Source organism: Ornithorhynchus anatinus, chromosome 20, assembly GCF_004115215.2.
Source record: "Ornithorhynchus anatinus isolate Pmale09 chromosome 20, mOrnAna1.pri.v4, whole genome shotgun sequence".
Taxonomy (NCBI): domain Eukaryota; kingdom Metazoa; phylum Chordata; class Mammalia; order Monotremata; family Ornithorhynchidae; genus Ornithorhynchus; species Ornithorhynchus anatinus.
The window spans coordinates 1,731,406-1,744,657 of record NC_041747.1 but is presented as its reverse complement, the minus strand read 5'-3'; the positions used below and the strand labels follow the sequence as shown (position 1 = coordinate 1,744,657).

At 45.8% G+C, this 13,252-nt stretch overlaps 1 protein-coding gene across 3 annotated transcripts in view; it reads left to right on the top strand.

The window, feature by feature from the left end:
- The window catches only part of ATP8A2 (ATPase phospholipid transporting 8A2), a 301,962-nt gene that overhangs the window by 71,753 nt on the left and 216,957 nt on the right, over positions 1–13,252 (top strand). For 2 of the 3 annotated variants that reach the window (XM_029048279.1, XM_029048280.2), the window contains exons 4-9: positions 1,408–1,506; positions 3,593–3,638; positions 4,199–4,239; positions 7,432–7,505; positions 9,049–9,118; positions 10,393–10,520. In XM_029048279.1, the coding sequence (XP_028904112.1) occupies positions 1,408–1,506; positions 3,593–3,638; positions 4,199–4,239; positions 7,432–7,505; positions 9,049–9,118; positions 10,393–10,520 (458 nt within the window). Of the gene's footprint in view, positions 1–1,407; positions 1,507–3,592; positions 3,639–4,198; positions 4,240–7,431; positions 7,506–9,048; positions 9,119–10,392; positions 10,521–13,252 lie in introns of those variants that run through there. The other variant, XM_029048281.1, reaches the window with a different exon arrangement.

Here is a 13,252-nt window from a genome sequence, read left to right as displayed (position 1 = left end):
GCCCACTGGAAAGAGCGTGGGCCTGGAAGTCAGAGTGGCTCAGTGGAAAGAGCCCGGGCTTAGGAGTCGGAGGTCATCGGTTCTAATCCCGGCTCCACCACTTGTCGGCTGTGTGACTGTGGGCAAGTCACTTCACTTCTCTGGGCCTCAGTTCCCTCATCTGTCAAATGGGGATTAACTGTGAGCCTCACGGGGGCCAACCTGATGACCCTGTCTCTCCCCCAGCGCTTAGAACAGTGCCCTGCACATAGTAAGCGCTTAACAAATACCAACATTATTATTATTATTAATCCTTGCCCTGCCGCTTCCTGCTGTCACTTAACTTCTCTGTACCTCAGTTCCTTTGTCTGCAAAATGAGGATTCTACCCCTGTTCTCCCTCCTACTTAGTCCAGGAGGCCTATGTGGGACCCGATTGTCTTGTATCTATCCCGGTACTTAATACAGTTCTTGGCATGAAGTAAATGCTTAAATACCACAGTTATTATTATAATTAGAGGTTTGAGACAAGGAGACCAGAAAGTAATTCAGGCTTGAGACAGGGTGGCTGTAGTTAGGGTGGAGAGGAAGGGACTGGTCTGTAAAATATGGGAGAAGAACAATCAGCTTTTCAACTCCAAGTCGACTAAAATATGATGCCAAGGTTCCGGCTTCTGGTGGATGGAGATCTAGAAAATGATGGGAAAATCGGCAAGAGAAAGCAAGAACTTCATTTTTCGGATGTGTCCCCAGTTGTCCCCGAATGCAGCAGTGGTAATTTTGAGGAGACCCGGTGTTGTAGTTCTCACGGTGACGTACAAGCCGTTGCTTCCAGCGCTGCCTTGTGCCGTTGACGGACGGGCCTGGGTTGCCGGAAAAACCGTCCCTAATTCTGCTGTCCCTTCCTAGCCAAAACGTGGAGTGGAAACACATGTGGGGGGCCAAACTGGGCGTGTTCATTTAAAGCTGCTGGAGGACCTCGTGCATCAGGACGGCTGCTGCTGCTGCTCGTTCATTCAGTCGTATTTATTGAGCGCTTACTGCGCGCGGAGCACTTTACTAAGGGCTCGGAATGTACGATTCGGCCACAGATAGAGACAATCCCCGCCCAACATCGGGCTCACAGTCTGAAAGGGGGAAGCGGCCGGCAAAATAAAACGCTGCTCCCCGCCATGCAGACGGGAATGCGGCTCCAGATGGCAGTAGCACGCTTTCTCCCTGCCTGAGTCCAGGAGAGCGTGCGCGAGGAATTGGCACCGGCGTTTCCGGCCTAGGGAACCTGTGCACCTTGAGACACCTTCAAGAAAAGCAGGAGGTGTGGTGTCCTCTTGTTCTGTGTGTGCTCTGCAAGACCGAGTCTGCTCAATCAAGCCGGACTTCCATTTTATGCCTAAAACCTTTTCCTCTTTTCTCTCTGATCCCTTTGCAGCAAATCCCAGATGTATCTCCAACGGGAAGGTATACCACCTTGGTGCCATTGATATTTATTCTGACGGTTGCCGGCATCAAAGAGATAATAGAAGATTATGTAAGTGAACTTTTAAGCTACAAGAGGAACAGGTCTCGACCGAGTAAGATAGCAAATTGTCATCTCTTGGGGGCATTTTGGGATGGGGCAGTGAGATGGTAAACCTCGATTTGTGAGATAAAATATATAATCTTGTGGCTGGGGTTAAGGGTAAAATGAAATCTTTACATCTATCAAGACAGTCTATAATTTTTGAAGCAAGGGGTTAAGATTAGAACTTGAGACGCGGAGCTTTGGACACTATTTCCACTTGTAGAGAGAGCATGAATTTGATTGTCTATTGATGGGGCACTTCTGTAGATGGCACTCCTGATTTAAGGGCCCTAATTTCAAATTCTCCCTAGTTGTATTTCATTCATGTTTCCAGAATAACATTGGCAGTTATTCACTAAAGCTGAAGTTATTTACTATTTAATGTTTTCACCGGTTAATAACGTGACTAGTTGCCGAAACCGTGGAACGAAATCCAAAATTAATTTTTTCCCATGACAACTTTACCAGTCTTGTGATCGGACTTCTTGCGAAAACCACACCTGCCAGTCCCACCACAGTCTGTGGCGAGGTCATTCTAGGCTTGGGAAGTTGGGTGGGAGAAGGAGCGGGGATAAGGCTGTTCTTTATCCCCCCTCCACTGTCTAATTGTTGTTCTCTGTTGAGATGTGCTGTGGTGGGCGTGGAGATGCCTTTGAGTAAGGGGAATAGGAGTAATTGCCCCAGACTCTCGCTTCCTTTCCTCCCTTCCTTCTCTCCTTCCCCCACCATCCCTCCAAGTGGTAAAACCTGCCATCCTGGGACAGATCAAGACCTGGGATCAAGGTCTCCAACCTAATCTAGGGGGAGGGAGCAGGAAGTGGGACCTCTTTAGGAAGTTGAACAACCACCTTCCCTTTCCAGCAGGCAGTTCCGATCCTCAGACCCCCGGGCTTGCAGTGACCAGCCACGACCTCCCTGCCTGTGTAGCTCTCCCTCTGTCCTCCATTTGGCTCCCTCTGGCAGGGCCAGAGGTGGTGGACGAGATTTATTTCCTAGTGTCTTCTGTCTCCCATCTACGTGCTCCAAGAGAAGTTGCTTGAGACTATCGACCTGTATTTAGGATGTCGAGAAAGGAGAGTTGAATTAGTAAGCACTCAACACCCTAGATGATGATTTGATGAAGCTGCACCTACATCTGTAGAACAGACCTGGGGATATTTTTCCCCCTCTAGACTGTAAGTTTCTCTTGGAAATGGAGCCTGTCTACTAACTCTGTTACATTGTACTCTCCCAAGTGCTCAGTACAGTGCTCTGCACACAGTAAAGACTCAAATACCTTTTGATTTGGGAAGAAAGCCACAAACAGCTGCTTTTATGGATAAACAGAAGAAGGCAAAAACCATTTTCACACACTGCCATCTTTATGCATTCAACATATGGATCCCCCCCTCCCTCCTAATGATCAAAGCCTAGTTAACGAAAACAGTGTAAGAGTTTGTGTTTGCAGTGGTCTTGCCCTAGTCTAAAACTCTTGAACTGCATTAAGGCTAAATGAAATTCTTTAAATGTCGTTAGTTGCTTGTCATCAGATCTGAGTAGACTCATGGGATGACTTAAGGGAGTACCTGCTGTTTTTTTCCATATACAAGTGCTTCAAGTAAAAAAACCCGGAAGAGAGAAACTTTAGAATTTGGTTCCCTCACCAACCCTTTTATTATTGGCAGTTCAATTGAGAGGAACTGGATGGCTGGAGGAAGGGAGAGATTTAGAGGCCTCAGACCAGGCGAAGGGATTTGAGTCTCACTCGGGTGGCAGGGAGGATGTCATAGGACTCCCCTGGTTGAAGGAGGGGGCTGGTCTGGAGGCTGATGAGCCTGGAGAGATGGATCACCTGTAGCTGGTAAGAGGAAAGGGAGCCTCGAGCCTGCACGGGTGCCCCAGCTCCAAGTTGCGGATGCCGGAGGGGCCACGCTGCTAGAAAAATTTGTATCTCAAATGATGATCAAGAGAGTAATTCTCTCATAGACAACTGGAAGCGCTCTTTTTCTCACTTTGCTCTGTGGATTACTAATTTTGAGCATCTCTGAGTGTCGTTGTGTTTATTTCGTGGCAGGAACGGCACAAGGCAGACAACACAGTAAACAAAAAGAAAACAATAGGTAAGGCATTAATCTGAGCTACCTTTTCTACTTCAGAATACCTCCTTAGGGATGCAGGCCCATTCATTATCAGAAGAATTCAGATAAAGTAGGATTTTATGATTTGTCAAAGAATAATGGAATCGAACCTTTACGATGTTTTCCAGTTCCAGAAAGTGAACATTTTAAATGAAAATGAAAGAGGTGAGAGAGGCACAGTGTTTGAGCAAGAATGGGGCGAGAGCTCGGGAATGTGATCACGCTGCGTTTATTAGAATAACCAAACAGTAGCCAGAACATGGAGAGGTAAAAGGGGCAATATTTCCTTAAAGAAAATTTGTAAGAAGTCACGTATTCTCCAAGAGCCCTCTGATAGGGTCCTTCTTCTCTAGAGCTAGTGAGAGTATTTTCCCAGGCCACTGCTATTATTAGGTGTACCCGCTGTATCTTTGGGTCCGTATCCATCTAAGCTTGGTATAGAATTAAAAATACCTTGGAAATCTGCAAAAAAACCCCATTTTCTGGCTAAAGCCTTTTAGTCTTTTGGCTTTAAAATTAATGCAAAGTTCTTTCCTTTTCAGTGTTAAGAAATGGTATGTGGCAGAACATCATTTGGAAAGAGGTAAACTTTTATCAAAGATCTTGAAATTCAAGGGGCGATTTTGAATTGGGTTAAATTTTGTTCAGTGTATTGCTATATTTGGTGTTAAATCTTGGTTTTAAAATGCATTACTGTTTTCAGGATGAGCTTAAAGATTTGTTCTGTAGGCCACTCTGTATACTATATCCTTCTGTGTTTCTTTAGAATTGAAAAGGTCACAAGTGCTGGAAGTGTGAGTGGACATGTCCCCCTTTTTAAATGACTGTATCAGGACTAGACAGACAGTGTTCTGGTCATTCACAATTGCCTATCCAATTCTTCAATATGTCTTAAAAAAAAGTCACTGCAAAGCTCCCATAAAATTGCTGTTATGGGATTTAGGAAGATTCCTAAGTTTGTGAGAATGAAATGGAGGCTACCGGGAGGAGAATTTTTCTGCTGGAACCCCTCCGTTTCTCACATATTAACTTAAAACCACAGGGCTTTCAAAAGAGTATTTTCTTTTTAGGAGGATAATGGAACAGTAAAGGTGAATTGAAGTTTTGGAAACTGTGGATTCATTTTCTCCAGAAAGGTTTTGCTTTCTGAATTTTCTTGAACAAGACTATTATCTGCCCAAAATATTTAGATACAGTAACTAAAGTGTAGCTTCAAAACCCATGTTTTCCTCAAGTTATTTGAAATCTGAGGAACCTTTCTGAGCTGTTTGAGCAGTCCAGCATCCATCTGACCTTAGGAAAAAGACAATTAAGTAGGTCACATATCCTTGAGTAAGGAGGCTTTGCTTTTAGGGCTTTAACCAGATATAGATGAATGATCAAACTCAAAGTACAGTTTACAATGTTTCAATTACTGAAAGCTTTTCCTTGCAATTTATCCAGTGATTTCATTTTATATGTATACTTTGGAGGGTTGAGCAGTTGAGGGAGAGTAAGACACACCCCCGATCCTGGCAAAACCCACTTGCTCTCACCTGGTCAGAGTTATCCCCACCATAAGGGGAAAAACACCAGCTAGACGTTTACTCCTTCCTTTTACCTGAACTTTGAGTGGACAAACTTACTGGAAATATTCGTTGGGAAATACCTTATTTTCATTTTGTAGCCATAGCTGTTGAGCGGTTGTTTGAGCTGAAACTTGGCCTATTTATCGAAGGTCAGCGCCCTTTGTCATAAGAAATGAGGCTTTAAATTTTAATCAGAGCATACCTATTCTGTGGGAGTCCGGGTCTTTTGTTAGCGATTAAATGAAAAAACCCTGAAAAAGCATATTCTTTCCCAGGCTGCCAGCCTCTGACCTTATTGCACACTGTGTGCATTCAGTCTAGAATCTGCCTGCCACCGCGGTAAAAGCAACAGTTAGAAGATCTGTGGCTGTTCCTAGCTGGCTCATGTCCATCGCTCAGACTAATTAAACTGCTGTGCTCCTCGGTCAAATATTCCCCATAACAAGTGCCTCGGTCCCCAGATGAGCAGTAAAGTTATATTGCATCGGGCATCTGAGGGAGCACAGCGGGACCCGTTTGGAAAGAGACAAAGCAAATTTAAGTCATGTAATACAAGCCTTGGTTTATGAGTGATCGTGGCATTTTGGTAAGCACTTAAGTGCCGAGCACTGTTCAAAGCACCGGCGTAGGTATAGGTTAAGCAGGTTCGATGCAGTCCCTGGCCCAAGTGGGACTCCCAATCTAAGTAAGAGGAAGAACAGGTGTCTAATACCCATTGTTCAGATGAGGAAACCGGGGCACAGAGAAGTGAAGTCACTCGCCCCTAGATCACACAGCCGGCAAGTGGTGGAGCTGGGATAACCCAGGTCCTCTGATTGCCAGGCCCGTGCTCTTTCTCTTAGGCCACACTGCTTCTCTTTTGAAGAAAATGACGTCGGTCAGTGCAGTCAAAAGGATGCTCTGGCACAGGCTTCGGTTCCCTAGATGGACTGGCTGGGAGTTTCTCTGGGGTGGACACCATCTGATGCTGCACAGTGGGGAAAATCCGAACGCTGTTGACTATGAAAGATGATCCTGATTCTGATGACTCTTTTCTCTGCCACCCACCTTCAAACATTCTTCAAACACACACGGTAGCACATTAAGATAAATTTATCGATTAATTAAGACTGTGAGCCCCGTGTGGGACAGGGACTGCGTCCAGCTTGATTAGCTTGTATCTCCCCCAGCGCTTAGAACGGTGCTTGACACATAGTAAGCGCTTAACAAATACCGTTATTATTATTAGCACATAAATGTTTAGTTCAGAGCACAGGAGATGTAACTGACCACAGCTCTTTGCTCAGAAATAAAATACTTTGTCAACCTGTTTCTTTGGAACTGAGGTAGGAAATCTCCCCCCAGGGCTTTGGAGCAAACGAATCGAGAGTGCCCAGCACGGTCCTAGCAAGTGGAACTCCCTCGGGATGGCAGGGATTGAGCTAGGATAACTAGCCTTAGTCTGAGGTCGGGTGGCCAGGGAAAATGCCCCACATTCCTCTACTGACAGCCTCAAACTGGTCTGCTGCAAGAGAGACCCTTTGGCTGGGCCCAGCTGTTGAAGCTCCTGCCTATAACCTGCCATGATGAGAGAACCTTCGGACGAGGATGACGGTGGTTGAGCCGAGGAGAGGGTGGGCGTCGGAGAGACGGATGGAAGGGAGAAAGAGAGGAAAAATGCGACATTAAGCTGACAGGCAAAAAAAACCAAAGTCTTCTCCGCTGTCCTCTTTCATGCCTGCTTTAGGTTGGCCACAGAGGAAGCCAAGCTTCCTGAGCACTGGATGGAAGATGTCAGGGCCGAAGAAACAGGAGACACGTTTCTCTTGTTTCTTTTTCTTTCCTACTCTTTCTTCTCTTTTCTCTTGTGAAATGTTTGTAAGACGGGGGACGACTACCATGGACCTGTTGTGAAACTCTCTTATTTATGTTTGTATTTTCCGCTGTGGGACTAATTTCATTCTGACCTGCTTCTAAAACAATCCTTGCCAGGGATTTTCTATAACGCTAGTGTAACTGATTTTGAAGTCATAGTTTTGTAAAAAGGATTTTTGAATTGTGTAGTGCTGTCCAATCTCTCTCTCTCTCTCTCTCTCTCTCTCTCTGTGTCTCTCTCCCTGTCTCCTTTTCTTTCTCAGTAGAACTTGTAATCCTTGTCCAGTATGAATAGACAATCTATTCATTTTCTCTTCTTCCATGCTGCCGTGCCCCTGCTCCTGACTCCACAGGTGGCTGTAGGAGACATTGTGAAGGTCACCAATGGGCAACATCTTCCGGCAGACATGATCATTGTGTCCTCCAGGTCAGATTTGCTGAGTGGGTGTGAAATGGCTGCGCTGATGAGTTGAGAGCACTAAAAGGCTAATTAATATCACAACTTGGACAGACGGGTCACCGTCCCCATCTTGGACTTCCCCTCACATCCCCACTTTTAATTGCCCTTCTGTTCCCCGACCCTCTGCCGTCACCCCTTCTGGAGTTCTCTCCTCACAGAACCTCTCCTCGCGGACCACCTGCCGCGCCTCATCTCCTCCCACCTTCGTCGCACCAACCACTTGGGATGAAAACTCTAGGATGCTCGGGTGCAGTGAAAGGAGTGCTGTCTGTAGCCCACGCCCTGGGCTCCTTAGAGCTGAGATGGCTTGGCTCTCCCCTCCCCTCATCAAGCAAGAGTCAGTGCAGAGGAGGGGCAGGGCAGTAGGAAAAGAGCTTACGGAAACCATCAACACTAGTGTTTTCGCGTGGGACTCCTCAGTCACGTGAAACAAAGGTTGAATTGGATTTGGAGGGCTAATTGTAGTAACTCTGCCCTCTTGACGTTCGGAAAAGTAGTTGCCTCTGCTTTGTATGTAGAAGAAAAATAGTTTGAGGTGAAGTTGATTTCGTTATAAGACTTCGTTATGTAATTTCAACCCTGAGTTTTGATTTCCAATTTGTCATGGTTACGTTTTCAGCTGGTTCTTGGGTAGTGGTAAACTTGCTATGTTCACTTACTTTTTCTTGAGCTGTGAGACGGTTATGACCCTTTGGTTTATAGTGGCCAGACTGCAACCCCACTTAGAATGGGGTAGAAGAATGGAAGCGATTGACAGGAATGCCCTTGGTTTGAGCCACTTGGACGTTCAAGGTGGAGACTCGGTGGCTTCAGGGGTTAAGGTCACTGACCCTTCTCATCTACAGGCAGAAGTACTTTATGGAAGATTTGTGTGGGTTCTGTGGGGGGCAGGAGGAGTCCTTTTTTCTTCGGGGTCCGGCCCCTGAATCTGGGTCATCCCTTGGAAAGACTGGGCCGGTTGAATCCACTAGCTCAGGTCCAAATCTTTCTTCTCTTGATGAGCTTGGACCTACACTGGTTTCCAGGGATGGGGTGGCGAAGGTGGGGAGGCACTGCAAGCTGCTATCGAGTAGTTCTGCCATGCTGCATCCTTATCACTCTGATTATATTTAGCCCAGAAGGAAAGGCATCTTTTGTATTTTTAGTTACCGTTTGCTTCTGGATCCAAGCTTCATCAGGAGGTTTGGGAGATGAGCGTAAGAATCCGTAGTAATGTTGGCCCTATGGACCTGGGCCGGAAAGCCCTAAACAAGCAGTATGGCGGTGGTTCTTTAACAACCAAAAAACCCTCTTCATTCCACTTTTTCTCCCTAAGGTGTTGGCTTTCCAGAGATAGACCTCCATCGTTAACAGGGCTTCTGGAATCTGTTTACTGAAGAAAATTAGCTCCGGTCTGGTTAACGTGGTGGTGTCTGGCTATGCTGGGGAAGAGATTATAATGCAAGTAGTGGCATGATAGAGTGGGTGAAGGGATCATGGGTTTGATATCGATACTTTGCTCTCTTCTCAGCGAACCCCAAGCGATGTGTTATATTGAAACATCTAATTTGGATGGAGAGACCAATCTGAAAATACGACAGGTAAAGAACTCTTGAAGTTGGATTTTTCCTCCAAGGGTCTTGTGCCCTTTGCCGTGATTACGAAGCCTGCCTGCACGCTGGAGAAGTCAAGAGAAGTTACTAGTCATTAGATCCCAAAGTTCCAGGGAAACTGCGAATAAGAATGCAGGACATCATCTGTAAATGAAAAAGGAATGTGGCTTTTCTGAGGAGGGGAATTGACAATTTAGAGAGATGTTTGCCAACAACCTACTGTATGCATTGACAAAATTCCTAGGTTTCAGGAGAACAAGAGTGGTTAATGCCAAGCCCCAGACTATCACTCAGGAAACCCAAGTTGTGGGACTTTTGACAAGTTCTTTAACTTTTCAGTATTTTCTTACTTTCCTCCTTTACTGCTTGAAAGATTCTTGGGGATGAAGCTGATTTCCAAAGCATTTTGCTAATGGAGGGCTTGAGAATCGGGGGGGCAAAAATCACTTGAACGTTTTAGTTTCCAAAGCAGTGGGTCACTGGTCTTGAGACTGGTTCTGGAATGCAGCTACCTGGGCTTCTGCGACCTATGTGAAACTACTCCGACTTTCAGTTTTGATCAAGATTCCTGAAATCCCTAAGCATCTTACAGACCTCGATTTCATGCCTTCAAAGCTCTTGAAACTTTTTAAATATCGAGAATGATTAATTAATGATTCAGATCGGAGTCCCCATCACACATGGGGCGCGCGGTCTAAGATGTGGGTGGCGGAGGAAGCTGACACCCAGAGAGGTTGTGAGTTGCCTAAGATCACACAGCAGGCCTGGGATTAGGACTCAGGCCTCATTCATTCATTCAATAGTATTTATTGAGCACTTACTATGTGCAGAGCACTGTACTAAGCACTCAGAATGTACAGTTCAGCAGCAGATAGAGACAATCCCTGCCCAGTAACGGGCTCACAGTCTAAATGGGGGAGACAGACGGCAAAGCAAAACAGAACGAAACAGTCTGGCCTCCTGACTCCCAGCCTTGGGTTCTATTTGGTAGGCTCCACTGCCTCTTAAGGTGCTGCATATTCCTGTGGAAAAGTATTCTAGTAAAGGCTTTCACTGAGATCAAGAGCAAATAAAAGTGAATCCAGCAAATATTTGAAATTTTGAAGTGGCTCAGTCCAGTGCAGAAGACACTCAACAAATTCCATTGATTTCTGATTATTGATTTAATATGTGCTCCCTAAATGGAGACATTAAACTTTGCTTCAAGTGACAAGAGAGGTTGCTTATTTTCACAAACCTGTCTCCTCGTCCCTTTGGTACAGGGTTTGACTCAGACGGCAAATCTGCAATCCAGGGAGGAGTTGATCAAAGTAACTGGAAAGATAGAATGTGAAGGCCCCAACCGTCACCTCTATGACTTCATTGGAAACTTGCGTTTGGATGGGAACAGGTATCCATTCCCCACCAAATCCGAGAATTTCTCCTTGGTGAAGACTGGAGATGGTTGACATCCCTTCACGGTGAAAGATTCCCCTCTCCCCACCCCTTTTTTCATTTGTTTTGCCAAACTACTTTGGTGGGTTGTGCATTTTTCAGCTTCTGTATTTGCTCTCGTAATATCCCGACTGGATCATTGTCAGCCGCCTCTCGGATCGCCCTTCCTCCTGTGTCTCCCCACTCCGGTCTATTCTTCATTTCGCTGCCCGGATCATCTTCCTACAGAAACGCTCTGGGCGTGTCACTCGCCTCCTCCAAAGCCTCCAGTGGTTGCCTATCAACCCTCACACGAAACAAAAACTCCTCACTCTTGGCTTCAAAGCTCTCCATCCCCTTGCCCCCTCCTATCTCACCTCTCCTCTCTTTCTACTGCCCACCCCGCACGCTCCGCTCCTCTGCCGCTCACCTCCTCACCGTCCCCCGTCACGTCTCTCCCGCTGTCGGCCCTGGCCCACCACGTCCTCCCGCTGTCCTGGAATGCCCTCCTTCCTCACGTTTGCCAAACTAACTCTCTGCTCCTCTTCAGAGCCCTATTGAGAGCTCACCTCCTGCAGGAGGCCTTCCCAGACTGAGCCCCCCTTTCCCTCTGCTCCCCCTCGTCTCCCTCCCCACCCTCTGCTATTCCTCCTTCCCCTCCCCTCAGCACTGTGCTCATTTGTATATATTATTTATTACACTCTTCATTTTGTTAATGATACATCTTCTTGATTCTATTTATCTTGATGATGTTGTCTTGTTTCTGTTTTGTTCTGTTTTGCATTGCTATCTGTCTCCCCTGTTTAGACTGTGAGCCTGTCATTGGGCAGGGATTGTCTCTATCTGTTGCCGAATTGTACATTCCAAGCATTTAGTACAGTGCTCTGTACCTAGTAAGCACTCAAAAAATACTATTGAACGAATGAGAAGCAATTTTTTAAAGTTTTGCAGTGTTCTAAATGTTCAGCTCAATGTTTGAAGGTCAGTAAATCCCGAGGATGAAGCTGGAGTTGTGTGCCCAGAGACTCCTGGGCATGAGGTACAATTGGTATGAATTTAACAAAATGCCCCAGATTTTATTTTCTTCAGTAATCAGCAGTCCTTCCCCAGGGAAATCTTGGCTTGGGTTAGGGCCAAAAGCTAAATACTGCTACTGATTAGGTTCTTCCCCGCTGTGTATCTGCCCAAACTGAAGCCAAAAACATCATGTCCAAATGGTCTTTTAGGACCAAAGTCGTGTACTCTTAACTTGAAGATGCCATTTTCTTTGGGAAAACAACACTACCTTTTCTATTCAGGTGAAAACTGAAAAGGGAACCAGCATCTCGGAGAAGTGAATCCCGCACCCGCCTCTTCCACCCCAAGCCCTGTCTGGCCTGCCCTTCCCTTGTCTCGGCCGAATCCCGTCCCACCCTTCCTTCAGAACTTCCCTTTAACTTCGTCTAACCCCGGTTTTCCCAGTGACAGCGCTCACTGCTATCTCCCCAGCATTAATATACATCCATGAAAACTCATTTCTCATTCATTCTTGCCCTTTGGCACCCTTCTATTTAGACTTCTTGCTTATTTTAGGCTCGCTCATCTTCTACCATCTGCCTCCTGCCAGCAGAGTGTAAGATCCTCTAGGAGTTTATAGGCCTAGCACTCCACTTGTAAATCCCAGCAGTGCCTAGTTCCGTATGTTTTGCCAAAGTCACGAAATAAATGCTGTTGATGCTTTGGTCAGAGAAAAGTTATTCTGTAAGTGAGTGTAAAGGGAGTGTGTTGAGCACCTACTGGATGAAGTGCACTGTGCTAAGCACTTGGGAAACTATAGCAGAAGCATGACAGGTCCAAGCCCTGTCCTCTGGTGAAGGAGAGTTGAATTGGGTATTTATGTGCTTACTGTGTGCCAAGCTCTGTACTAAGCGCTGGGTTAGATACAAGATGATCAGGTCTCACATGAGATTCGGTCTGAACAGGAGAGAATACCAGACCGTGAACAAAAATAGGTGGGGCCGAAGGGAATGAGGAGCATCGTGCCAAATGGGTAGAGCTCGGGCCCGGGAATCAGACGGACCTCGGTTCTAATCCCTTCTCTGCCACTTGTCTTGGGGAAGTCACTTCATTTCACTCTGCCCGTTACCTTCTCTGTATTATGGGGATTAAGACTGTGAGTCCCAAGAGGGATATGATTGGTGTCCAACCTGATTAGCCTGTATCTTCCCCAGTGCTTCATACAGTCCCTGGCACGTAGTGCTTAACAAATACCACAATTATTGTAATTATAATAAGAGCTTAAATACCGTAAAGGAAGAGAAAAGCATTTCGTTGGAGAGACGGTATGACTTAAAAAATCATTTGTGCAGTGCCTCTTCCCTCTGCCCCACCCCACTTCTAAAGGAGTGTTAAATGCTGTAGGAAAACTTAGTACAATAAGCTTCATTCCCCTATATTTTGAAGGGTTATAAGGAATTGCTTGGGAAAAGATATCATACTGTACTTAATGATATCTTTGTTTTGGAATGCCTTCACCCCACACAGTGCCCCAGGAAGGAAATTACCCACCTTTTGCTACTCTCACAACTTCGTTTTGTGACTGGCTGTTGTTTCCAAGAATGACCTTCATCCTCTTTGGATCAATTTAAGTTTTTTTAAATGGAATTTAAATGCTTACTATGTGCCAGCCACTATACCAAGTGCTGAGGTAGGTACAAGCTAATCAGGTTA